Source organism: Hyalella azteca, unplaced genomic scaffold (genome assembly GCF_000764305.2).
Source record: "Hyalella azteca isolate HAZT.00-mixed unplaced genomic scaffold, Hazt_2.0.2 contig8309, whole genome shotgun sequence".
Taxonomy (NCBI): Eukaryota; Metazoa; Arthropoda; class Malacostraca; order Amphipoda; family Hyalellidae; genus Hyalella; species Hyalella azteca.
In genome coordinates this window covers 69,030-94,847 of record NW_025938406.1, presented here as the reverse complement: position 1 = coordinate 94,847, position 25,818 = coordinate 69,030, and the positions used below count along the sequence as shown (strand labels likewise).

The 25,818-nt window shown below is 36.9% G+C and overlaps 1 protein-coding gene across 1 annotated transcript in view; it reads left to right on the top strand.

Moving 5' to 3' along the window:
- The first annotated feature begins 473 nt into the window (after nt 1–473).
- Nucleotides 474–25,818, top strand: part of LOC108666189 — a 48,523-nt gene continuing 23,178 nt past the window's right edge. The window contains exons 1-4 of the mRNA XM_047881548.1: nt 474–572; nt 8,215–8,423; nt 17,481–17,591; nt 20,468–20,671. Coding sequence (XP_047737504.1) covers nt 20,650–20,671 — 22 coding nt within the window. The 5' untranslated portion in view covers nt 474–572; nt 8,215–8,423; nt 17,481–17,591; nt 20,468–20,649. The remainder of the gene's footprint in view (nt 573–8,214; nt 8,424–17,480; nt 17,592–20,467; nt 20,672–25,818) is intronic.

The following is a 25,818-nucleotide window of genomic DNA, read 5'->3' as shown; positions in this document are numbered from 1 at the left end:
TTAGGTTTTGTCAAGTTTTCTCATGTTTAATTTAGCGGATTTCTCGCTGTGACAATGTGTCGTCAGTCAGTGGCGGGTTGTTCCGGGAGTCTTTTAGCAGTGTTACACGTGTGCGGATCTTTTAATCACGTTATGCTGGTCGTGCCGCCCGAACACTTGTTTTCCGTGTAACTCTGTCTGTTCTCTGAATAAAGCCTATTTACTCTTGATTGAACCACGTTTCCTTGAACCAACGGAACGAACGACCCGACAACAATGTACTGAGCAATTCGGCAAGAATCCAAATAGTAACAATTGGCCATGAAGCCTAGCGTTAATCATTTGGTTATCAGCCTTAATATAATTATTTGAATTCTACTTGAATCATAATATGCATTAAAGTCATCAAGTAGGAAAGATAATCTACAGAAAGATAATCTTCATTGACCGGCCACAGCTGGACCGGTGCACGAGGTGGAGGCGCTACAGGGCAGCCGTGCTGAGCTGCCGTGCGACGTCGCCCCCATTGAGCCTGCGGACCGCTTCGTGCTCGTGCTGTGGTACAAGGACGGCATCGGCACGCCCATATACAGGTTAGTTATAGCGTCTGTATATGTCTTGTATTAGCTCAAAGGTCTGTTTAAAAACAATTTGTCTGAGTCTGACTTGGTACTAGGATGGCATCGGCACGCCCATATACAGGTTAGTTATTGTCTGTATGTGTTTTGTATTACCTCAAAGGTTTGAGATAACGTGAGATAACGTGAGATAACATGAGATAACGTGAGATAACGTGAGATTACATGAGATAACGTGAGATAACGTGAGATTACATGAGATAACGTGAGATAACATGAGATAACGTGAGATAACGTGAGATAACATGAGATAACGTGAGATAACGTGAGATTACATGAGATAACGTGAGATAACATGAGATAACGTGAGATAACGTGAGATAACATTATCTCGCATCATTTTCTTTTAAGCCATGCGTCCTGCTAGGTTTGTGTTCCTAATATCTCCACTCGTCTGGGCGATGCAATATAAAAAGAAGTACTCGCACAGAAAATTATTTTCAATGAATTATGTTCCATTATGCTAGCAACATAATACGTTACATTTTTCTCAGTTAACTCGTCTATCCGACTACTTCTGCTTCTAAAGTTCATCTGAGCACGTAAGTAGAAAAAATAATTTAGGAGCCATACTGAACTAAAGCCAACAGATAAATAACGTTTTATGTTCTCGGAATTCATTCGTTCATGCGTTTAAAGCTACATCTTCGAGAAAATAAACGTAAATTATTTCGAACATCATGGTACAGCGAAATATTTTATCATAAATAGCTCCATGAAATCAACATGAATAAAATTATCGACGGAAAAATTCTCATGTGGATGAAGCCTAATTATAAATCATTGCCAGTCATGACGAAACTTCTCCATTATTTATTTATTCATTCAAACTTTTGCTTAATGCTGATCACGATATGAGACGCTAATTTAATGCCAAGATTATGAATAATTCAGATATTTCTTCAGGTACAAAGAACATGGATTAAACTCGTTGAATTAGACAGCCACTCGTGATATCTTTCCTATTTTGCCATTAGAGTACACTCTTTTTTTTCTAAAACCTTTATTAAAATTTTCGCATGTTACACGTGGCAGTTTTTATAAAAGACAGTAAGATCGGACTAAAGTTGAGATTAGAATCAAAGATGAGAATTTGTAGATGCAATCTAAGTTCTCACGCATGCTGGAACAAAGATGACCACAAAACTTAAGGATGAATCGATCAACTCTAGCAGTTGCCGATAGCAGTTAGAGATAATGACAAACAATTATTAAACACGATTTCCAGTTCGCTTCGATAATAAAAATATTGCATTTATATGCAAGATTTACGGTTATTTGATTCAAGAAAGATAGACAGGAAAACAATTAAATAATGGAATTCAAACTCGTAGTTCTCGCTCCGCGCAGACTGCGTGAAGCTAGCACTTACTAATTAACCAGTGCATATCAACCGTTGCGTGTAAGGCAGAGAAATATTCCAGTTCGTTTCTCGCAAATGCTTCTTCATTTTCGTTTTTCTGTTTGGCCATAAATCAAGGACAGTAATCTAGCAGACGTAATAAAAGGACCAGTTACCACGAAGAAATTTAATTTGTAGCTTGGCCTGTGATGAATTAATGTATGAAAATTCTCCTCATGTAAAGATTTAAATCATAATTTAAAAATTATCTCCTGGAGCGGTGGATTTTTACAACAGTTCTGAAAAATAAAGATAAAATTAAACGAGTCCATTTATTCAACGCCGTATTTGAGGAGCTATACAAAAAATTTTCTCCGCTCTCAGTTAAGCCAAAAATCAGCAAAAATATTCAATAAACAAGATCTCAGTTTCAGGGTCTGATTAACCATTTATCCCTTCCTCAGCGATAAGGCAAAATGTGTGCGTAAATCACATTCCTTGAGTGAAAATCTTAACATCGAAAATAACAAAAAATATTTCACAATTTGTTCTTTCCTAGTTTCCTAAATTACATCTTTTTAGCGCATTTTCTCATTTATGGAAAAGGCGCTATTGTGCTCGTCATGTCCGTCCGTCCGTCCGTCCGTCCGTCCGTCCGTCTGTCTATCTGTCCGTCCGTGACCTCACGTTTTCGTTGACGAGAAAATGCGCTCTCTGTCCCTCACTGCAGTGAGTACTGAGTTATATTTTTTATATTGTCACAAAAGACGACCGTTTCGACAGTAGAATGCCTGCGAATGCTAGTTATGTAACTACACCTCAACTACCCGTTGACTAATGGGACAAGAAGCAACATTTCAATTTGCACTGATACACTATGTTGAATGATGCAGGATTACAGGCAGGACTAAGCCTCTATAACTTCGAAGCGAAGCCCAAAGGAAAGTCTGGAGTTAGCAGGTGATGTTGTTCGGTAAGCCTCGTGATACAATCCCCATAATTTCAGTTAACAATTCAAATTATTTAGATTATTTTACTCGTAACTTATTATGGTACGTTTGGTTCTTTATCTTATTTGAGTTAAATAGCATTATGAGTTAATCAAAAAAGCAGGTTTTTTGCAAACTTCAAACCAACCTTTTAGTTTCGCTCGTTTATTACACTATTTTGAATGTTTTTTAGTTATTTTTTAGGTTAGCTGTAGTTTTAGTTCATATTTCTAAATCAATCAGTTTATTTAAAATTATTTGTTGAAAATCATTGTTATAATTTCTCAGCAATCTTTTCACATTTCCATATGGCTTCATCTTCACGTGCACAAAATTTTCGCTCAATTTTATTCGTACGTTGAGAGTAACGAGCTGAACAGTGTTTAAGTTGGAACCGATTCGTATATCGAGGTCGTTAACTTGAATATTTTGAGCATACTTACATTCTATTCTGAGAAAATAAAAGTTGATTTCTGGAGTTTTACGCCTTTAAAAGTTGATTTCTGGAGTTTTCTGGATTTTCCAGAAAAATTATGGTAAATAAAAGAATTAAATCATAAAAAAATATATTATTAATCTTGTTAATCATTATTATCTGTACTTATCGACGAATGAGTGACAAGTGATTCTTTTGTCTATCTTCACTGAGTCTGAAAATATTGAAAACAGTTCTAAAATGCACCGGGAAGTCAGCTTCAACTAAAGGTGTGCAAAAGTTTGTTGAAAAGAAACTAAACAGAGTCGACATATTTTGTCGTTGAAACACTGTTTCCCGTTGTAATGTCTTCATCAAAGATTCACAGTTTCCCTGTAATGTCTTCATCTCATACGGAATAATCAAAGCTGAAATGGACAGCAAAACGCTTTTTCTATGCACAGGCTGATTTTAGTCTTGCTGGATGCTGGCAATTTCAGAATTTTTTTTTCAATCATGCGGCTAACTCGGCAGTGGTCACTTGTAAGCCGCTTAGCGCAGATGGACCAGCCGTCTGAATTATTACCGACGCTGCATGGCAGACCCTCGGTCGATGAGAGAGAATAAGACAGGAAGCTTTCTATTCAGTTGCCTTGGTCGCTGAATGTTACTGTGACCAACGCGCATCCACATTTACTGGGCCTAATGGCTAAAAATATTATATGGGGGCCGCCACATAGGGCAGTTTGGGAAACATACTGAAAACTCTACTGGGGTTAATTTGCCGTAGTCCACTGATTGGGTTAGATGTAACGTGAAACTATCCCTGAATGTTCTCACTATACGATATCACCTCTTATTAAAAATAATTTGTTAAATTGTGTTCGCGTTTTAACGAGTGTGAAATTTTTTTTACGTAGCATAATCCTCGCAATGAAGTGCTCCACTGAAACAACTGGCTAGCAAAAGCTTGAAAATGGTGTGTGAACGGTGAGCGCATATGGTCGCCGCTTTTCTAAAATGAGACTTTTTTTGTAGAGACACTCTGGAAAATGTCGAGGGCAATATATATAATAGCTTGAAGTATTTTAAATTTTTTTGCTGTTTGAAAATGTCACAGAATCTTTTATTGGATTTACACTATTATATACTTTCTGCCATACTTGAATTCGATAAACAAGAAGAACTCTTTAGATTGCTATAATAATGTTGTTGTTCGAGAATTCTCGAAGCCTTGTTCCAAGACCTTAGTTCTAAGGCAGATGGTGTATGAAGAAATCCCGACAGAGATCAGTAGACCGAACCCTGCAGTGTAGCGCTGTCGATGATGCTGATGAATAATGACACCAATTATGGCGCTGTTATGGTCCTGGTGAAGCGGCCTTGTCTTACATACGCTGATCGAAATAAATAAAATAAAAGAAGTATGCAATTAAATTTTAAACTAAAATGTTGTATATCATCGTAATATTTCCCATAGATTAGCAGTTTTTACTTTGTTCAATACAGTTCGTGTCGTGTGATGGAGCTTCATGGAGTTGAACTTTAATCCTATAGAGCAGGAATGCGCCGCGCAGGGCATAACTTGATGGCATTGGGAATGCAGGCTGCGTTACAGGGCGAAACTTCGGGGCTGTTGAGCAAGATAATAATGATCAGCGTCGAGGAATACACTGCCCTAATAGTGACTTTTTCTAAATGATAATTGCACTAATAACCGAACATTTTAGATGGCGGGCGTTTACTGGCTTTAATTGGCAAAACTCCAGATTTAATTTAAACTAATAATCTCTAGTGCTGATCAGCGATTCTAAATTCAATCTTTCCGCAAAAGCAGTCATAAATAATGCTCGATATGATCCAAAATTTAGCTCGTCATTGATATGCTCAAAAAGCTGGTGAACATATTGCTAGCTATTTTTAGGAAATCGTATACTGCTAAGTGATTCAGTAAAGTAGAACGCAGTAGGGCTATTTTCACTTGGTGCAGCAATGTTTTGTTTGGGTCTGCATCTGTTGCAGCATTGCAAACGAGCGGTGCGTGACATCAGCCTCACGACGAGAAGGTGTAAGAGATATTACATAAACACTGATGTTTTGGGTCTGCATCTGTTGCAGCATTGCAAACGAGCGGTGCGTGACATCAGCCTCAAGACAAGGTGGTGTAAGAGATATTACATAAACACTGATGTTTATTCAATATCCACTAATTAGAAATGTGAAACATGCACAAATCCTGTGTCTCAAGTATGACACACGGTCTTTCGACTCTCGGAAGCATTAAAACGCGTACACTACAAATTGCACAATTAGAATCTACAAATTCTTTCTTAGATGCACATACAAGTAAGAAGGTAAAATGGATGGGCTGAATGAAGAAAGTTACTCTTCATATTCCACAAGAATATGAACTAATCAGCATATTGCTGTAAGAAACGTGTTCACATATTACTTAACAAATAATAGGTATATTTGCCGCAACACCGAACGGGGGCAGTAATGATCGAGGTATAAATAGATAACAATCACCCGTCATGCAAGTGTTCGCGACAATCCTGAGGGGTTTATGATGCAATCTACGCAGCGAATAAAATTTCGAAATGTCAAAGATAATTTTTTTCGACGGCCGTACAAATCTGGTTTCGACTCTAATGAAACGGTTAAGGAAGTGAAATTATCGACCAAAAATCCATTTAAGTATAATATAACTTTTCCTTGGCAGAAATTCGTTGAAATTGCAGAAGGTAAAATTAAACAAATATATGTGTCACCTGAGCCATTCTAAGTCGTACACTTTGCTTTGGTGCGTATGCGTGAGAAAATCATTTACATATGCCATTAGAAAAATCGAGTGCGACACCGCACGACGCTGCAGTTGAAGTAATTTACGAACATTTTCATCAAAGATAGATATGCCATTAGAGTTTAAGTTTAGATCCTTATAATAACCCCTGAAACATTATGATGTTTACTCTCTCATAAAGTTCCAGGTTCAGATTTTTGCGTATTATGTAAGGAGCTAAGAACAGTGTACGTAATTATGCACTAATTTCTCTGAATCGATGAATAATTTTGCAATCCGTCTCATCATTCCTTGTAGTGGTCATTGTTCTAAATCATTAAAGTCGAGGTTATAAATACTGAGGTCGAATGAATGTTTAGGTACGCCATAGTATTCATACTGAATGAAATAGTTTTCATCATTATGAGAAATCTTCTAATCGGGCTCTGCTATTGATATAACATAGCTTAAAACTGGGCAACGATTTTGATAAAGCTACATTTTCTGCACACGAAAGTTTCTGTAGTACAGAGTCTTTCCTTGGTGGCGCATATTAATCAAGAGTTTCAGACAACCATTAGAAAATATTCCCACTCTGAAATGTCAAGATTTGATGCTCAAAGTTCTGGCAAGTCCTTGGCTTTTCTCCGAGGAAATTGAGGCAATGCAATGCAGTGGAGCGCCAATGCCTGCCGTACTGAGTGCACCTCAACGACCCGAGCGGCCTTCAGAGCCTCCACAATGAGCGTCAGAGGCGTTAGCTTGTCACTGCCGTAACTTTCCGCGTCTATTAAACTAAAGTCCGGGAGATTAGTTCTAGGCAGGCTGAGTTCAGAAGCATTGCTTGCGATGGCTCGTAAATCTGCCACGCAGACTACATCAATGCAACATCTCATGCTGATCATGCTGATGGACTCGGCGTCTCCGGTAGTACTAATTGATCTTGATGAATTTCCAGCGCATAATGAGCTCAACGTTACGGCTTGGTTATCTTAAATTAATCCTGTTCCAAATTAAACGCAGGAAAATTAGGCTACGACATGGCAATTTTACTTTTCTAGCCTTTGAAACAATATCAGTAATCCGTCATTGTGTAGACGAACTTGACTCATTATTTCATTGTGTATACGAACACAAATGATTATTCTGGCCAAATCTTCCTGTAAACTTATTAAGCTTACAGGCAGATTTGGCCAGCTTACAGGAAATAATATGATCATTAATGGTGCATTTGTGGGCTAATTTGCGACAGAAAAGCTGTACTGATATTTCTTCATGGTGAACTAGCAAGGGATCACGGCTGGGCTTGGCATGGAAAATCCTGGAGAGTCGCCAACTTTTTCTTCTAAAATGTCCTTCATGTAATTGTATTAATTAGAAAGCTAATTTCTTCCGAGTTAAAAAGGACGAGTTCAAGCCCTCATTCGTCACAGAAACTTTATTTGACCCTTGCATTGAAATTCAACAAACTTAAAGAAATTTCAAGAAATTGTACAAATTTTACAAATAGCAAGATTTATATATGTTAAATTGAATCAAATTTTACAATAGTACATACTTTTTCAAAGTAGAATCGATTACCTGATGGTCTCTGTGGCAGCACGCTTGAATAACACATCAGATTTAACTTCTTTAAAACTACCAACCAGATTCCCTAATTTATAATATTCATTAAATAACTTTTGTACGGAAAATATTCCATCAAGGCTTGAATTATTGAAATAAATTAAACTATCATTGGGTGGAGCTCCTACTAAAATATTTAAGTGGCCGATTTACATCTAATTAAGGTGCCTCTCAGGTGAGTCAAGAACAGCACCTGGGAGGAGTCCAAATTTTAAGGAAGTCGCGCCGTTTTCTACCAAAATTTGGATGTACCTGTAAACTTTTTACGGACTGCTCTCCGTAATATTCTTTATAATTCAGACAGACGATACATGAACAAACAGATGAATTTCACAAGTTGGTTAGGGGTGCAGTTTCTCCTCGTCTCGGTGTGTCAGGTGGAATTATATTAATTGCTGTGTTAACAATCCTAAACATTACCAAATTTTACCTCTCTTCTTCAGCCATGACTCGCGGGGCAATAGCCAGGCGGCAGCACGTGACTGGGCGGACTTGGAGGCGCTGGGCGACCGCGTTTATTTCGACTTGGACGCCTCACCGTCAGCTCTCATCGTCAGGAACGTGAGACGAGGCGACGAAGGTCTCTACCGATGCAGGGTGGACTTCAAGAAGAGCCCTACCCGCAACGCCAGGAGTAACCTCAAAGTTATCGGTTAGTGTCTCATCAGAGTACGATCAATAATCACAGAGAGTACATTAATCTAATCAGAGTACGGTCACCAATTTCAACGTACGCACCTATACATGCATTAATACTGCACTAATAATAGTTTAAACTTGCAGTTTAACATGTACAAGGCAAGAATTTTTACCGTAAGCTAGGAATGACACAGCTTAATTGAACGCTGAGTGGGTAAAATTAGTTCTGCAAAATTTGCGTCGGGGGATTTACCTAGGGCAAAAAAAATCATCTAGTTTGAAAATATGCCCTCACCGTATTCCAATGAGGTGTACGTGGTTTTCTGAATATCAATTCCATTGTTCATTGTTATGTTTTATGACAGTAGAATTTGCCACGCGGGGTCGTGTCACGTGTACGTTCAGATTTCAAAGTCGATTTTCATGCATATGATGGATGAACCCAATTAACAGACAGTCGTCCTCAGAAGTAAGATACGGAAAATAATAGAATATGAATTATAGAAAATGTAGAAGACGTAGACGAAGCGTGGAGAGAAGTATGGTCAATCAATCAGTTACTTACAAGCAGCCATAAAAATGCATGTGAGCTGCACGACGTTTCTCGCTTTGTTAAGAATCTGGATTACGATGATTCCATCGAGCGGATGGGAGCATAGATGGAAAACTAGACACGGCGTAAAATGAGTGAAATGAAGATGGTAGGAAATGAAGTGAAACTTTTTGTCGCTAATTCATGCAGACATTGAATGAAGACAAAATGATCATTTTATTTATTTGAGAGTAAATTTTTTATTTGCATTCTATTGGTAGAACACACCAGGTTTAATCTTATGAGATCTACCATCTGCGCCTACGTTTGCAAAATTTATTAGTATTCTCCGGTCGAGCTGCACATGCTTAGTGCAGTATTTCAACTTTTCATGCAAAAATGCAGTGAGCTTCAGTAATATCGCTCTGCTTGTACGAGTAAATTGTTTCAAACACCGTTTTTACACCGTTTATATTTTTTTCTGTGATAACTTGCTAGACTTGCTCGCTCCGTATATTCCGCCATACGTCTGCTGTTAATTATTACGTATATTTGATATAAATTGTACTTTTAGCGAACTCGCGCATATTTTGCTTCGAGGTCTCCCGCTTCCACGTACGACATAGGTTGAGCATCAGATTACATCTCGTGCGTGTCTGTAGTGACTGCGTATAGGGACAGCGCAGGTGTCAAGTTCCGGCCTGCGCTCCCATATGCATGTCAAAGTTACTTTGATGTATCGGCCTGCCTTCAAAGGCGTAGATCAGAATACGTTTGAAACCGCATCTCACTCACAGAGTAAGGTTAAAGCAGGGAGTTTAAAGAGAAAATATTTTGGAAGAAATTTCGGAGGTTGTCAGTCGAGTATCATTATTCAAATATTTCAGGTCATATTTAAGTTACACAAAGCATTCTATTGTATGTATTGTACAGTTTTTGTGTTGTATTTTTTTGTACGGTAGAATTTTGTAGCAAAATGTTTACTCACCAATGATCGTCAGAATTTTGAAAGATATCAGTTATATTAAAAGTTTCAGTGGACCTGAAAGCATCACAAAAGTCGTCCAAAACACACATGTCATCGCACGAACCGCATATTTACTGCCCAGGAAAACTTCGGTCGCACTGGAGCGGGTATACGGCACTGCACATCCTAGACGAGCCTGCCAAAGACAACACACCCGGGGCCGTGATATAAAAAACAATCACGAGTTCGTATTTCAGTCAGCCTAGCACAGACGGTCCCTTATTTATTTCATCATTAACAGACGAGAAATCCGATGCTACGCGTACTTACGCCGCTATGTGTACTGTGGCCGATGAATGGACTCAGGCCGTTACATTTACTTAAGTGAGCTGGCGTAGTATATGTGCCTGTCCGATGTGATTAAATTGCTATTGTAGGGCGTGCAATTAAAAGTGATATGTAGAACCTTAGCTATTGACTGAACAACTGACATAACTTGCGTGTGTGAAAGTGGATACTCTAATACCAGAGATCGCAATTGTTTCCAATTGTAAGTTTTCGCGGTCCGTGAAGCCAAAATTTGATGAATTTAAGAAATTGTTACCGAAGCGAATACAAAATCAAGGATGCCCATGACTCTATTTTATGGCCAAGGGTCTTTTGAAGAGTTTTAAAATCAACATAACAAGATTTTGCTCGACTGGACGAGTTTCCGTACCAGAGGCTTCAGGAGATGCGATGAACTTCAGTAGGATTAATTCATGAGCCCCTCGTGGAGAGCCAAAGAGTGCAGTATTTTATTTGTTACTTATACCATTATAAAATAAAAAACATCCATTCGGAAATAAAAATTTATTAGAATCTTCGAACCTTACAAATCTTTCAATATTCCAAGTCTATGACTCGCATCGTCTGAGGAAAGAAAAAAGCAAGATGAATGTAGGTATTCTTCGGCATCGAAATTTCTGTCTCAGTTTGCTGGAATTAAAAAGCTTCTATTTTTAGAGGCATTAGAGGCATTTTTATGCCTTTAATTTCAAATTATTGGTTAATTTAAATATCAACCGAACTTTTAAGAATAATTCCTATGATTATACTATCAATAATGGTTTTATTATGAAAGAGAAAATGATTTTCAAATTAATTTTACCAGAGTTTGCCTAAATAAAAAATCAACGATGAGTAGATGGATGTTTATCACGTTATTTTTTCCCCTGCCGTTGTACTGCGGCTTGAACGCTCTGCCTTCTTTATTCATTGCCAAGATCATAAAATATCAACGCTCAGATTTTTTGGGCAATAAAATGTTCACATGAGTTTACGGAAGTTTCCTGGAAGCCACCGAACTTGCCTTTTTTAGGCATCGTCAGTCTGTTTACATCATGAATATTTCGGATTTTTTTGAAATGGCCCGAAAAATTGAAATATTTCACTTGCGTCAATAACTTGGCCAGAGTTTTATTTGGACAAGTATTTTTTGCAGATTTTCCGTCGCCAATGAGGCAAGCAATGTTTTGAGAGGCTTCTTGCGGACTTGGAGGCGCTGGGCGACCGCGTTTATTTCGACTTGGACGCCTCACCGTCAGCTCTCATCGTCAGGAACGTGAGACGAGGCGACGAAGGCCTCTACCGATGCAGGGTGGACTTCAAGAAGAGCCCTACCCGCAACGCCAGGAGTAACCTTAAAGTTATCGGTTAGTGTCTAATCATAGTACGATCATATCTATTTCAAACCTTAAAGTTTTCGGTTAGTGTCTAATCAGAGTACGATCATACCTATTTCAAGTCTTAAAGTTATCGGTTAGTGTCTAATCAGAGTACAATCATATCTATTTCAAACCTTAAAGTTATCGGTTAGTGTTTAATGAGAGTACAATCATACCTCTTTCAACGTACGCACCAGTACTTACACTAATACTGCACTAATAATAGTTTAAACTTGCAGTTTAACATGTATAAGGCAAAATTTTATGCTGGAAGCTAGCAATGATACAGCTTAATTGAACGCTTAGTGGGTAAAATTAGATCTACAAAATTTGCCTGGTGTCTTCCTATTAGTGGAAGACACCAGGTTTAATCTAATGAGATCTACCATTTGCACCTACGCTTGCAAACTTTTATTAGTATTCTCCTGTCGAGCTTCGCATGCTTAGTGCAGTATTTAAACTTTTCATGCAAAAATGTAGTGAGGTTCAGTAATGTCGCTCTGCTTGTACGTGTAGATTGTTTCAAAGACCTTTTTACACCGTTTATATTTACTTTTTCTGTGATAACATTTAAAACATTTTTTAGTCTGTAGACTTGCTAGGTCCGTATATTTTGCCATACGTCTGCTGTTAATTATTAGTTATATTTTATATCAACGTACTTTTAGCAAGCTCACGAATATTTTACTTCGAGGTCCCCCGCTTCCACGTACGACATAGGCTGTGCTTCAGATCGTAGGTCTCTACATCTCGTGCGTGTCTGTAGTGACTGCGTAGGGGTAGCGCAGGTGTCAAGTTCCGGCCTGCGCTCCCATATGCATGTCAAAGTTACTTTGATGTATCGGCCTGCCTTCAAAGGCGTTGCATCAGAATACGTTTGAAACAGCGTCTCACTCACAGAGTTAGGTTAAAGCAGGGAGTTTAAAGAGAAAATATTTTGGAAGAAATTTCGAAGATTGTCAGTCGAGTTTCATTATTCCAAAATTCTAGATCATATTCAAATCACATTAAGAATTCTGTTGTATTCATTGTAGAATTTTTGTGTTTTATTTTTTGCACCGATGGAAGAATTTTGTATCAAAATGTTTATTCACCAATGATCGTCAGAAATTTGAAAGATTTCAGTTATATTAAAGTTTCAGTGGACCTGAAAGCATCACAAAAGTCGTTCAAAACACACGTGTCATCGCACGAACCGTATATTTGCTGCCCTGGAAAACTTCGGTCGCATTGTAGCGGGTACGGCACTGCAAATCCTATACGCGGGCTGCCAAAGAAAACAGACGTACCCGCGGCCGTGATATCAAAAACAATCAAGAGTTCGTACGTCAGTCAGCATAGCACTGACGGCCCCTTATTTATTTCATCATTCACAGACGAGAAATCGGCCGCTACGTGTATTTACGCCGCTATGTGTACTGAGTAAGTAATAAGTAATAGCAACTTAATCACATCGGGCAGGTACATATCCTGCCCTATCTCGCTTAAGTAAATGTAACGGTCTAAGTCCATACAGTGGCGTATGGACTCAGGCCGTTACATTTACCTAAGCGAGATTGGCAGTATATATGTACCTGTCCGACGTGATTAAGTTGCTATTGTAGTGAGTATAACTGATTTGTGGAGCCTTAGCTATTGACTGAACAACTGACACGACTTGTGTGTGTGTGAGTGGATACTCTAATACCAGAGATCACAATTGTTTCCAATTGTAAGCTTTCGCGGTTCGTGAAGCCAAATTTGATTAATTTAAGAAATTATTACCGAAGCACATACAAAATCAAGGATCCCCACGATCCTATTTTATAGCCAAGGGTCTTTTGAAGAGTTTTCAAACCAACACAACAAGATTTTACTCGACTGGACGAGTTTCCGTACCAGCGGCTTCAGAAGATGCGGGGAACTTCAGTAGGATTAATTCATGCGTCTCTCGTGAAGAGCCAAAAAGCGCTGTATTTCATTCGTTAGTTTTGGCATTACAAAAAAAAAACATATATAAAAAGTTAATAAAATTTTCGAGCCTTACGAGTCTTTCAATATTCAATGTCTATGACTCGCACCGTATGAGGAAAGAAAAATGCAAGATGAATGTAGGTATTCTTCAGCAGCGCAATTTCTGTATTAGTTTGCGGGCATTAAACGAGTCAATTTGTTTTGCTTCTAATGCACTTTATTCGTTAATGTTAAGATCAACGGAACTGTCATGAATAATTCTATGATTAAGCTAGTGGGAATAGTTTTTAGTAAGAAAAAGAAAATGACTTTCAGAAAAGAAATGAAAAGGAAGAGAGTTTTCTCTTTCTTCAGTGAGATAACAGAAAATGACTTTACCAGAGTTTGTCTTAATCAAAAGTTAATGATAGTAGATGGATGTTTATCCCATTATTTTTCCCCTGCCGTTGTACTGCGGCTGGAACGCTCTGCCTTCTTTATTCATTGCCAAGATCATAAAATATCGGCGCTCAGATTTTTTGGGCAATAAAATGTTCGCATGAGCGAATGGGAGTTTCCTGGAAGCCACCGAACTTGCCTTTTTTAGGCATCGTCAGTCTGTTTACATCATAAATATTTCGGACTTTTTTTTTAAATGGCACGAAAAATGGAAATATTTCGCTTGCGTCAATAACTTGGCCAGAGTTTTATTTGGACAAGTATTTTTTGCAGATTTTCCGTCGCCAATGAGGCAAGCAATGTTTTGAGAGGCTTCTAGAGGGAGTTTCTTTTCAGATAACGCCTGGCTGGGTCGTTCGCAAATATTTGAGTTTGGCATCATTTCGAGATCGATAGAAACTTCTCCCTAGGCCATATTGCTTCTGGTATACGAGCAAGGATATAGGCTGTCATCAAAACTGCGTTGAACATGTCAACATTTTTATAGCTATATGCATTCGTGACGAACGAATGTTATTTTATTTAGTTTTTAACTTCGAAGAGAAGAAATGTTGTCGCATGGATGTGTTACAACTTTGAACAAATACACTTACATTCGACCCAAATGTTTTAAGAAAGAGTTTACTATCTGATAAATATGTTTATTATAATGATTGGCAGCACAAAACTTATTGGTTAAATTATACAACTACAAGTTTGGATTTGGAAGTATTTATGCGATTTTCTCTATGTGTAATAAAAATTCGTCATAAGGAATGAAATTACTTCTACTTGAGAAGAATACACTTTTTTTTAATTTTTCCCACTCATAAATCAAAAATTTAGAAATAAAACATAAAATTGCCCTGGAACCTTATATAAATGAGGAAGCCGAAAATAAAACTAGTGAACTAATGTGCATTTTGCTGTCTTTCTGATCACTCAGAAATGTGACTTCGCTTGAGCAAAAATTTGCCGACAAAATTAATTGAGCCCATGATTGTTTGTTGCTATTCAGTAAATTCGTATCATCGCATCGATTTCAAGGTCACATTTTTGTTTTTCTCGATATTTATTCATGAATGAATAGTTATCATTCATTACTGCTTGTGATAAATTGTACCTTATCCATCATCTTGTGTTTCCGCATCAGCAGTTCAATATTGAATAACACTCACGGTGTTGCTGTCGTTCGATAATTACATTGCGCTCACTCTAAACCAGCCTCCTTGTATCCTCTAGATTGTTCATTTCCGGGCACCTGAGTGACAATCTCGTGGGTTCCATATACATAGTACTCATGTATATTAAGCTTGGCTTGTCAATTGCTCTTGAGCTCTCTGGAAATACTGATTTCCATTATTGAATTAATCTGAGATTGCATTAATCTTATTTGACCTAAAAGGCAAGAGCCACATGCCGCTTGATTATTCATGTATATTAAATGTATAATACATTATTAACATTATTTGTTTGATAACGTGCATTTCTTGTACAACTTATATCATATTGTATTTGCTGAAAATTGAGAAAACGTATAAAATCACGTGATTCACAACAAATACTATTTCATTTTGAATAAAACTAAATGCAACTCAACTTTAATCAATTATACAGTATAAAAATTGTGATTCATATATGCAATTCATTATTGTCTCTTCTCATAATAGCTCGACTGTGTATAGTACCCTCGCGTTGAAATTGACATGTTCGTTGAACGATTTTAAGACGACCAGAGATTTCGTTTGTAAAATGTTCGAGTCTCTGAAATCTTTTCGATTATTAATCTGGGTTTGAAATTCAATATACTTTTCTTTTTCGGTCTAGAAAGATGGAGAGATGGAGACCAATAATTAAATATTGCAACTAAAAAGCGTTGGCTCGTCTCCAGAGAAGAAGGAAAAATATTTATCAAAGACCATAATTACATTGTTATGTCCTATTTGTTATGACGTACAAAATAATTTGACCGAAGAAAACAGGGCAGTAAGCATGGATATCTATTTATTTTGTTGAAATAATGGCACTACCTCAGCAGGCTTGAAGACATTAAATAGAACATGAGTTATCAGAATAATATTCTATTTTAACCGATGTTAATACATTAGAAGTTCTCATTGCTAAAAAATAGTCACAAACAAGGTTTTACTGTATCAAAATCATGAAACTATTCACGACTGCAATACTAGTCAGGAGTTCGTGTAGAATGAATGCATGGACGGGAATTGGGCAGAACGAGAATAAATACGATAAAAAAATAATTAAATTATTTCTCATTCAATGAAACTTGTTTCGCCAAGACAATTGAAAATGAATCTTTAACGGATTGATAGCACTTTTCCTCCGATTGAAGTAGTGCTTTTAATCAGGAACGGATGGGTAATCAAATCAACAGACTTCGGGCACCAGTGAGAAAATCTACGCGCAAACCATTTAACGAGAACAGCTTTTTCTAGCGAGAGGGTAATATAGGTTCAATGAAACAGTCATTTTAAGCGAAATAATGTACGAGCATTACTATAGTACGTTTACATGCAGACCTGAATTTCTGAACACGTCTCAAGCGAATATCTTGTTGGATTTTCCAAGCCAGCTCAACATGATTTATTAAAGTGACTATAATTCCCATGTCTGAGAATATTATAAATCTACATTTTCAATTATTTATGAAAATATAATATTATTATATTAATTCGTCCCTCTTACGTCAGAGCTTTTGTCATCTCATTTGCGATACATTGAGCCGCTATACAACGTTAAGACCAAAGTTAACTGAATGAGAGATTAACTTTCTTCTCTAACGAAGAGCTACAATATTCTGTTTGAAATAGAAAATTTTTCAGGATTTATTGAAAACATTACAGTTGTCTTCTAAGGACAAAGTTAAAGGCTGAGGTATCTACTCATATTATTATAGTTTCATTCTCTTTTGCAACCGAGTTTCCCAAGGTATAAATGTCAAATTAAACAAAATATATATAAGAAATTCTGCCAATCAAGAATAAATAGGAGTATTGAAGTGCCCCGTTATCCGTTACAAAAGTTGGCTATAGTTTAAATCCATTCATTTTTACGATTGACGCAGCATCAGATTTGACACGGTATCATAAGAACCTGTAGCTACTTCATCCATCAGGCAAGGTTATTAAAATTATTACACATCACAATTTTTTCATGATTCCATCAGCATTTATTTTTTTTCGGGATTTTGTAAGGGTTTCGATTTCGCACGTGTGCCATGTGAAGTAATACGGTTGCAATATAAATTTATTGTGGCCCAGTGGTTACAGTTCAGAGTACCAGGATTGGAGCAGAGAGGCGCTCGTTCGATCCCAGCTCTGTGCGCCAGTTTCTGGTCAGAATCGGCGAGGAGGCCGGGCGGTTAAGCACAGCAGAATTGTAGCAGTGAGTTGCGCGTTTTTATTATTATTACTATTATTATTATTATTATTATTATTGTTATTATTATTATTATTATAAATTATTGCATTTCAGTGCCACCCGACCCTCCGACTGTGCGGCAGAAGGACGGCAGTCAAGTCTGGAGTGTCGTGGGTCCCTACAATGAAGGGGATACCCTGGACCTGACCTGCTCTGTAACGGGAGGTGAGTTGCTGCTTTACTTAGATACTCTGTGCATTATTAATATGGTATGATGCGAGGTCTCTGTATCTTGAGGTAAGGCGCTGCACTACGCAGCAACTCCCGTACAATATTAATTAATGGTATTTATGGTACGAGGTTTCTGTATCTGGAGGGAAGGCACTACTGTAATCAGCTACTCTTTACGATACTAATGGTATGCGTAATACGAAATAATACGATGTCTCTGTAATTAGAGATTATTCGCTGCTGTACTCAGTAACTCTGTACAATATTAATGGTATGTTTGATAAGAGGCCTCTGTAGCTTGGGCTGAGGTGCTGCTGTACTCAGCCACTCCCGTACAATATTAATGGTATGTATGATACGATGCCCTCGGCCATACACGCTCAGCTATCATACGTGAGGCGAGTTTCCAGGCATGTATGAAGGTTTTATGAGACAAGGGTTGCGACACTGCAAACTGCAGGCAAACAAGAGCTATAAATTTGTTCTAAAATTAAAACTTTTTGTGGTTCGTGTAGATATTGTTTATGCCAAGTTTCTTTCTCTCTCTACCGTTATTATATGTGTTTTATTTAATGCTTCTTGAGGGAAAGAAAATTTGTAGATATATTTCTAGTATTTTGAAACTACGGAGACATTATTATGTTAAGTTTTACTATTTACATATTTACATAAAGTTACATTTTTTTCAGCAAGTAGCATGAAAATGAGACATCAGGCGAGCTCAACGTTCCTTCTACTATACCTCGTCATTGCTCTCTAGAATTGTTACCAAGCTTCCAATTAAAGAGTGGAGGAATCGATATCGTTATCATTAAGCATCAAATAGTATGCATATGACGTCGAAAAGAGACCTGTATCTGTTCAGTTTGCTGTAAATTCCCTCGGATCAAATTTTTTACGATGAAATATATCTTCAATTTATATTTCTATCGTGAACCCAATACAAAAAAGAGGGATGGTTGGAAAATAATTCACAAATAAGGGAATGATGACAAAAATTAAATGAATTATTTTGCTTCAGAGTAGGTGGCCGTAGCATATCAATTACTAGTAAGGCATCAATTTATTTAAAATTCTCGCTTAAGCTGGAAAATTATTGGTAAAATCTTGGACCCAGCCAAGCGGACCGCAAAGTCTGATTCATGACGAGACGGTTTTTCGATATCACCAAAATCTAAACTTGAGTCCAAATTATCGTATTATCGTTATTTTTAGCGCATTTCTCATTTATTGAAAAAATGCCCTATTGTGCTCGTCATGTCCGTCTGTCTGACCGTCCGTCTGTCCGGACTTCACGTTTTCGTCGACGAGAAAATGCGCTCTCTGTCACTCACTGCAGTGAGTACTGAGTTATATTTTTTTAATTAAATTAACATGGAAGCAAGATCAAATTGTGCCGCCAGGAGCTGGGTAAATAATTGATTTTTTAACGCGCATACCAGCCAGCAGGCTACATTAGGCTATTAATTTTGAATTTCAGTGCCTTGAAATGATTTTTGAAATTCCATAACTACGTTCAGACCAAATTTCGTTGTTTGTGGCCTTAATTGAGCAGGGAAGAGAATGCCTAATTTCAGGCGAGATATGCTTTGTTGCGATTGTACGAAAAATTATTGACCGTTTATATACGTATGTGGTTGTTAAAACCCACTTAAAACTCTTACTAGCTAAAAATTCAATGGATAATGTAATAGACGACGGAGATGCAATGACTAATTTCGTAGTTTCAAATATAATGATTTTTATCGGGAAAGAATTTGCATTTGTTTATACATAGCAAACAACATAGCAAACATTGTTTGTGCATGGTTAACACAACATAATGTTTGTATTCCCGTGTTTGAGTAACGAAAGCATTTGAAGAGCACACTCAGTATGTTATATATATCATATGATGTAGAATAAACTTAATATATTGAGTAGAATGATTTCCAAACTACACATGAAGAATTTTATTATTATTGAATATTGAAATGACGAATATTGAAACACATCGTGCAAATCAAGAATTTGATCTCTAAAATTTTGCCATGTTTGGAGTGTGATGTCGTCCAATGTTTTGCAATTGGATTGGCAATTGAAAATCGCAATATTGATAGGCCTTCATAATTATTCAAACAGAAAAATATTATGACCATAAATTTGACAAGTAGTGAAAGAAACCTATAAAGCTAAAAAAAATATATCTCAGTACTTACTGTAGTGGGCGACTGAGAGCGTATTTTCTCGTCCACGAAAACGTGAAGTCACGGACGGACAGACAGACAGACGGATGGACGAACGGACAGACGGACATGGTATGCTTTCCATAAATGAGAAAATGCGCTGAAAATTGAATTTATTCAACCCATAGGAACAAACGAACTTTATTTTAACTTAGGTGCTGACTTCATATTCTTCAGAGGTGTCATTGATTTAATGACTGCTTATCCGCAGCTATTCCATTTTAAACGTAATAATATCTTGAAGTCTGTCCTACATTTGAACAGATATAAATGTATTTATATTCTAATTCGTTACTCAAAACGACAAGAGAGCTGAAACCAAACAGCAAAACTTTGATCAAACTGGCGCATCTCGCGCATTACAATCGATGCAACAATTACTTAGATAGCGGCTGCACTTCAATTTCAATTATATTAACGAACAAGAACTCACAAACGTTAGCATATAGATAAATGCTTAGTGATTTTTCGACATGTTACGCTATTTTATTTTATATGCAATGGTGAAGTCATCAGAAATAATCTTGCCCATAGGCGAATTTTCAATAAACTGTCTTTGTTGGGTGCCAGAAAAGCGTCCCGAATCTCATTGAGGCATCAACTGTATGAATATAATTCAATCGTTCTCATATGCTGCTCGCTCAGGGATTCCCAGTCCAAAAGTGAGATGGCGTCTCGGGAACAAGATTGTCAAGCGAACTCAAGAAGCCCCAACTGAAGGCGTGGTGGAGAACAGGCTCGTGATAGAGCGCCTGAGCCGCGACCATCTGCACGCTGCGCTCGTCTGTGAGGCCGCCAATACGAACTACAGCGCCCCGCTCACAGCCATGATCACCATAGAGATGAACCGTGAGTACATAGCTCCTGTGCTTAGCATTGAGATGAACCGTGAGTACATAGCTGTTGTACTATGCATATCATCGAGTTGAACCGTGAGTACATAGCTCCTGTACTTACCATCGAGATGAACAGTGAGTACATAGCTTCTGTGCTCAACACCATGATAACAATCTAGATGAACAGTGTGCACTCAGCTGCAGTACTCACATAGCAATTCAGTATTATCGTAATGTTCAAGAGGCTGAACTAATCCGGGGGATTTTGGACGATTTAGATGCCCCCGAACAGGAAGCAAGGCAAGTGAAGTGGCTGCATGCCTGAGATACTACGACGATTAGAACGATTAAATGTGAATTTCAACTCACAAGCTTGCTGAGCCCAAGTGGATAAAGAGGTTCAATAATTAGTACTAGGTTTGCTAAACACAATTTCATCGCTTTAAAAAAAATTGCAGTTGTTTATTAAAATCTGTACAACAAACAGAAAAGAGCTCATCCGAATGTACTTGTACATTGATTAGAGCGCTGCAACAATTCATTACAAAATTTCTGAGAAAACTATCGAAATTGATTGGTTCGATCTTAATTTTATTTGGATTCGAATAGATTGATTTGCCTACTGTCCGTGTTCTGGTTTGTTTGATTCAGAATTAAATAAACTGCTAGTATTATCTATTGGAATGCCTGTTCCAGGGAGTAAAGACGGAATTTATTAACCAAATAATGAATGAATGCACTTCAACTATGGTGATGACAATGCTGCAAAAATGCGATTTAAATTTTTTACATTTATTATGGCATTGGTGATTAGTTCACTGCTTCAATTACAGTGCCTGACTTGACTGGGTTCTCTTGTTGCTCCAAAAAAATTAGATATTTGCACAAATATTTCATTCATTTTTCAATTATTATTTTTACAAAATTGTTTGAAATAATATGCACTCTACTAGATAACACTTTATCTTAGATCTTAGATATACAATGCAAATTGTACATTATATAATTTTCCACAAATTGCAATCAAGATTCTTGAAAGATTCACGATTTGCAGTTTTTTATTTTGGAAATTTCTTAAAGTTCAGAACTTGAACTAGGGGAAGACTTCATGCTGACGACAGTGAAGTAAGTTCAGTCAAGCCAGGAACTGTCAACAAATCACTTGCGAATTGTGTGCCCAAAAACTGTCCCTCAAACCGACGTTCTTCATTCCCCTTCAAAACAAATACGTCGCCAATTTATTTACCCCGAGTCTACCTTAAGTCTTCGAATCCCAATGTCTTCAGCTGTGCCGAGATAGAATAAAATTAAGGAAGAATGTATGTCGTCACAAAACTTTTATTTGGATCGAGTTCGCATATTGTTGACATCGAAGAGATATCAGTTATAATAAGTTATTAAATGTTCACATATCTAATTACTGTATTTGGAATGAAATTCCATTTCACCAAATGTGTTTCGCATTGAAGTAGGTCTGCCGATCCAAATTTATTTTTAGAGCTGTAATTTTTTGCTGAGAATACAAAAAAAAATCTTCTAGAAATTAGATCCATGCGTGTTAAAAATTACCTGCAATCAAACACATTTTCTCGATATAATTTCGACAGTTGCCGTGCCAAAAGGGGAAAACTGCAATTTAATGATAGTTTTGTCAATACAAAGTCCTCGCAGGACAAATTAGTCTCGCAGAAAAACTTTAATAGAGGAGTATTCGAGACGTAAACTAAAAACTTGTATCCATGACTTTACTTATATCATGGTTTTATTATGCCATCAAAACTGGAAAACGCTTCTATGAAACTTTTACGGCATCTGTGTAAGCGAACTAACTGCAATAATTTGTCTGACATACTGATTTACTCCGCCATTTCACTTCATTGGAAGTATAAAAAAATACCTGAGTTTAAAATATTTATAGCGCTTATTTAGGAAGTATTTTTTATTAAACAATTGAATGCACTGTGAAAATCTAATTACGTATTCAACAAAGCAGAGATGATAAAAAACCCTGCAAGATCAATTTACGGCTTAGCCCCGTATTCTAGCGTACAAAAACTATAAAACGCATCCTATTTTCTACACCTACTATTAAACTTTTCAATCTCTTCTTGAAATTGTTTCTGGGGACAGTTTACCTAGAAGTTTGTTTGGCTGTATATACAAGAGGTAGAATTGCACTGTCCAAACTTCGTCCACTAAAATCTGTGACGAGAATTTCGTGGAAGTAAGAAAAACTTTTGAATCTCGCTGCGGACTAAAACATATCAGGGCCTGATATGCCTAGTTAAAAATGGAAAAAACCTACACTTAAACGGAACTGAAAGGACACCAAGCTCTCGTTTTTAAATCTTATAATTAGCTCATCATCAAAGTTAGCCAAATGCAAAGAAAAACAAGGAAGCTCTTTGGCATTTGAAAAACTTTGAAGCTCCTTGATGCAGTTCCTAACAGCATTATTTTGTTTGGAGGAATTAAAGGCCACCTAAGAAGCCTTTCACGCGACTCATCAATCAGCTGAATTATAAATAAGTAGTCGGTCACAGTCGTTCAGTGACGTTTATCGGAGATCTTCAGTGTGATTTTTTACAGAAAGATTTCGCTGTTGAAAACTAGTTAGTTTGGAATATAGATTTTAAATATAAGAGGTGGCATAATTTTCGTTCCAAGTTTCAGAAGCGTGACACGTTGCAAAACAAGTCCTTGTAAACTTTGCGTTTGCTTCTGGTGTCAAAAATACTTCGTTTGTTTCTGATTTAAAACGTAAGATAGAGAGAACATTCAGTTTCAAATATTTAGAATATCCAATGTCATAAAACCGTGTTTATGCAGATCATCATGTACAACCCATTATTCATGTGATGCTGCAAGCAATATTCAGATAGCTCAATTAATATTTTATATACCTACGTTTCATATGTCACTACCTCTCCACATGAGGTACAAAATTTCAGGTGAAGCGATATATTTTACAAGTACTCAATGACATTAAACCGGGTAACCTGTGTAAGACGTTTATTATTATAAACTTTTATACGGAGCGTTTTCTCAACGTTTATTGTCAATATTAATAACCCAAAACATCACCGGTTTCTGTAATTTTGTAGGAGAACTACCAACATATGTAATAATGGAATATTTACTAATGATGGAGAAGAAGTAGCTCTGCACATGCTGCTGCAGGAGTTAATCAGAGTTTCGTTGAAAAACGAATATTTCGGTTCGGTTAAAAGACTTCGGGGACGAATTTTATTGAGATCAGTTGTTTCAAGGTGGAATTTCAGTTCAATGAAGATTTCCAGTAAATGCAAACACATAAACTCTACTCCAGCCTATGAGAAACAAAATAATCATTCTTTATAAAAATGCACATCATGAAAATTAATCAAATACGTATGGCAACGGGAAAATACCATATCATATGCTAAAGATACTTGTACAAATGTAGATAAATTGAAAATAAATTAAAATCTTACATATACCGAAAGCCTACCCGCCATTTCACAAAACCATAGAATCACAAGTTAGACTGTCGAGTTAAAAAAGCGAAAAATTATATCACAAAAGCACTGCATCTTTGCACTGACCAACGTTAAAAAAGCAAATCAGGATAACCACGAAATGGACAACAGGGCACCAACAGCTAGGGTCCCTGAAGAAAAAGAAGGCTAGCGAGCATCGAACGTGTGCTTCTACTATACCAGATAAAATCTATTTCGAGAAGCCGAAAAAATAATATAAATATTTAGTACTGATGATGATAGTAAGTAGAGGTACTAGTAGTAGAGGTTGATGATAGTAAATATTATCACTGAAGAAAACAGAGCGATAATTAATGTACTTATCACCCAATATTCATCTATAGAGGGCGACAACGCTTCTATTTAATTGACTACGTTCTAACCTGCCAGTCTTGCATCAGAAACTCGCTCTGTCATCAAGGTAACTTATTAAATTATGAGACAGCAAATATTAAAATTAGGCCTGAGCTACTTTTGTACGTTTTGCAGATAGTTTGGTTGACTGAGGAATAAATATTGACACTTTCTAAGATTCATGTCGAAAATTAAAGTTCTGTTAATAATTGTTATCGTAACTAAGCATAATAATTGTTATGATAACTAATTCAATGATTTGAACTTTCATTGGAAAACAGTTCGTAATTTTTCGTGGTAGGACAGTGGATGGTATTTTTGCTATAGGGAACAGCATTATTAATGGTCACGATAGGTGACACATAGACTGGGCGACTTAATTATTTATTGATGGTCGACGAGTTTCTTCTGATTGCGCTCCAAATCTCAAAAATAGAATTAGGAAAGGGTCGATGAACATAAATTTTTTTAAATATCAGTTGGGTTTAGAGTAGATGCGTGAAATGTAGTTAATGGCGAAATAATATCGAGAGAAGCATCGACATCTCCAACATGGTTCAAAAATATTTTCAAAGCTCCTGCTGTGTGGAAAATGGCTAAAATACACATTGCTAGTCGCTGGAAAGAGTTCTAATCATAATAAAAGAATTTTTAGATATTTATTTATTTATTTATTTTTACTTTCAATTATTCTTATGTGTGACGTGCCCTCGAAGTTCGTTTGAACCAGACGCCACGATAAATGTATCGTAGAATAATAATAATTAAGTTCTTATGAAAATCGCTTATTCTACAGCATTACTTTCAGTAACCCGGTGTAATTCGAAGAAACTCACTGGCAGTTACAAGTGCATACAAGTGAACTAGAATAAAAGTAATAATAATGAGAAATATAGACGTGCTATCCTGATGCAAGCGCTTGTGTAAACCGAAATGAAATGATGACGAAAGATCGGTCCGGATGTCTCCTGCAGGTCTCTAGAAAAATACGACAGGCTGGCTGCGGCGCTAAGTCAGCGATATTGTAGACCCCATCAAATCACTGAGACAGGTTCCATAATCCGTAACACAGTCTCTGCTCTTCTCGTCGATAAGAAAAATAAAAAATATTCATCTGCATTTGTAATGAAAACTCTGTAATGGTCGAAAAAAGCTGTTTAAATCTTACAAGCTGCTGGACTTGATCTTGAATACTTAATGATTTAAATTTCCCAATAGAAAAAAAAGCATGCTAGCAAATATTGTGAACATAAATGCTTCTTCATTTGACCAAGTTGTGCGATTAATC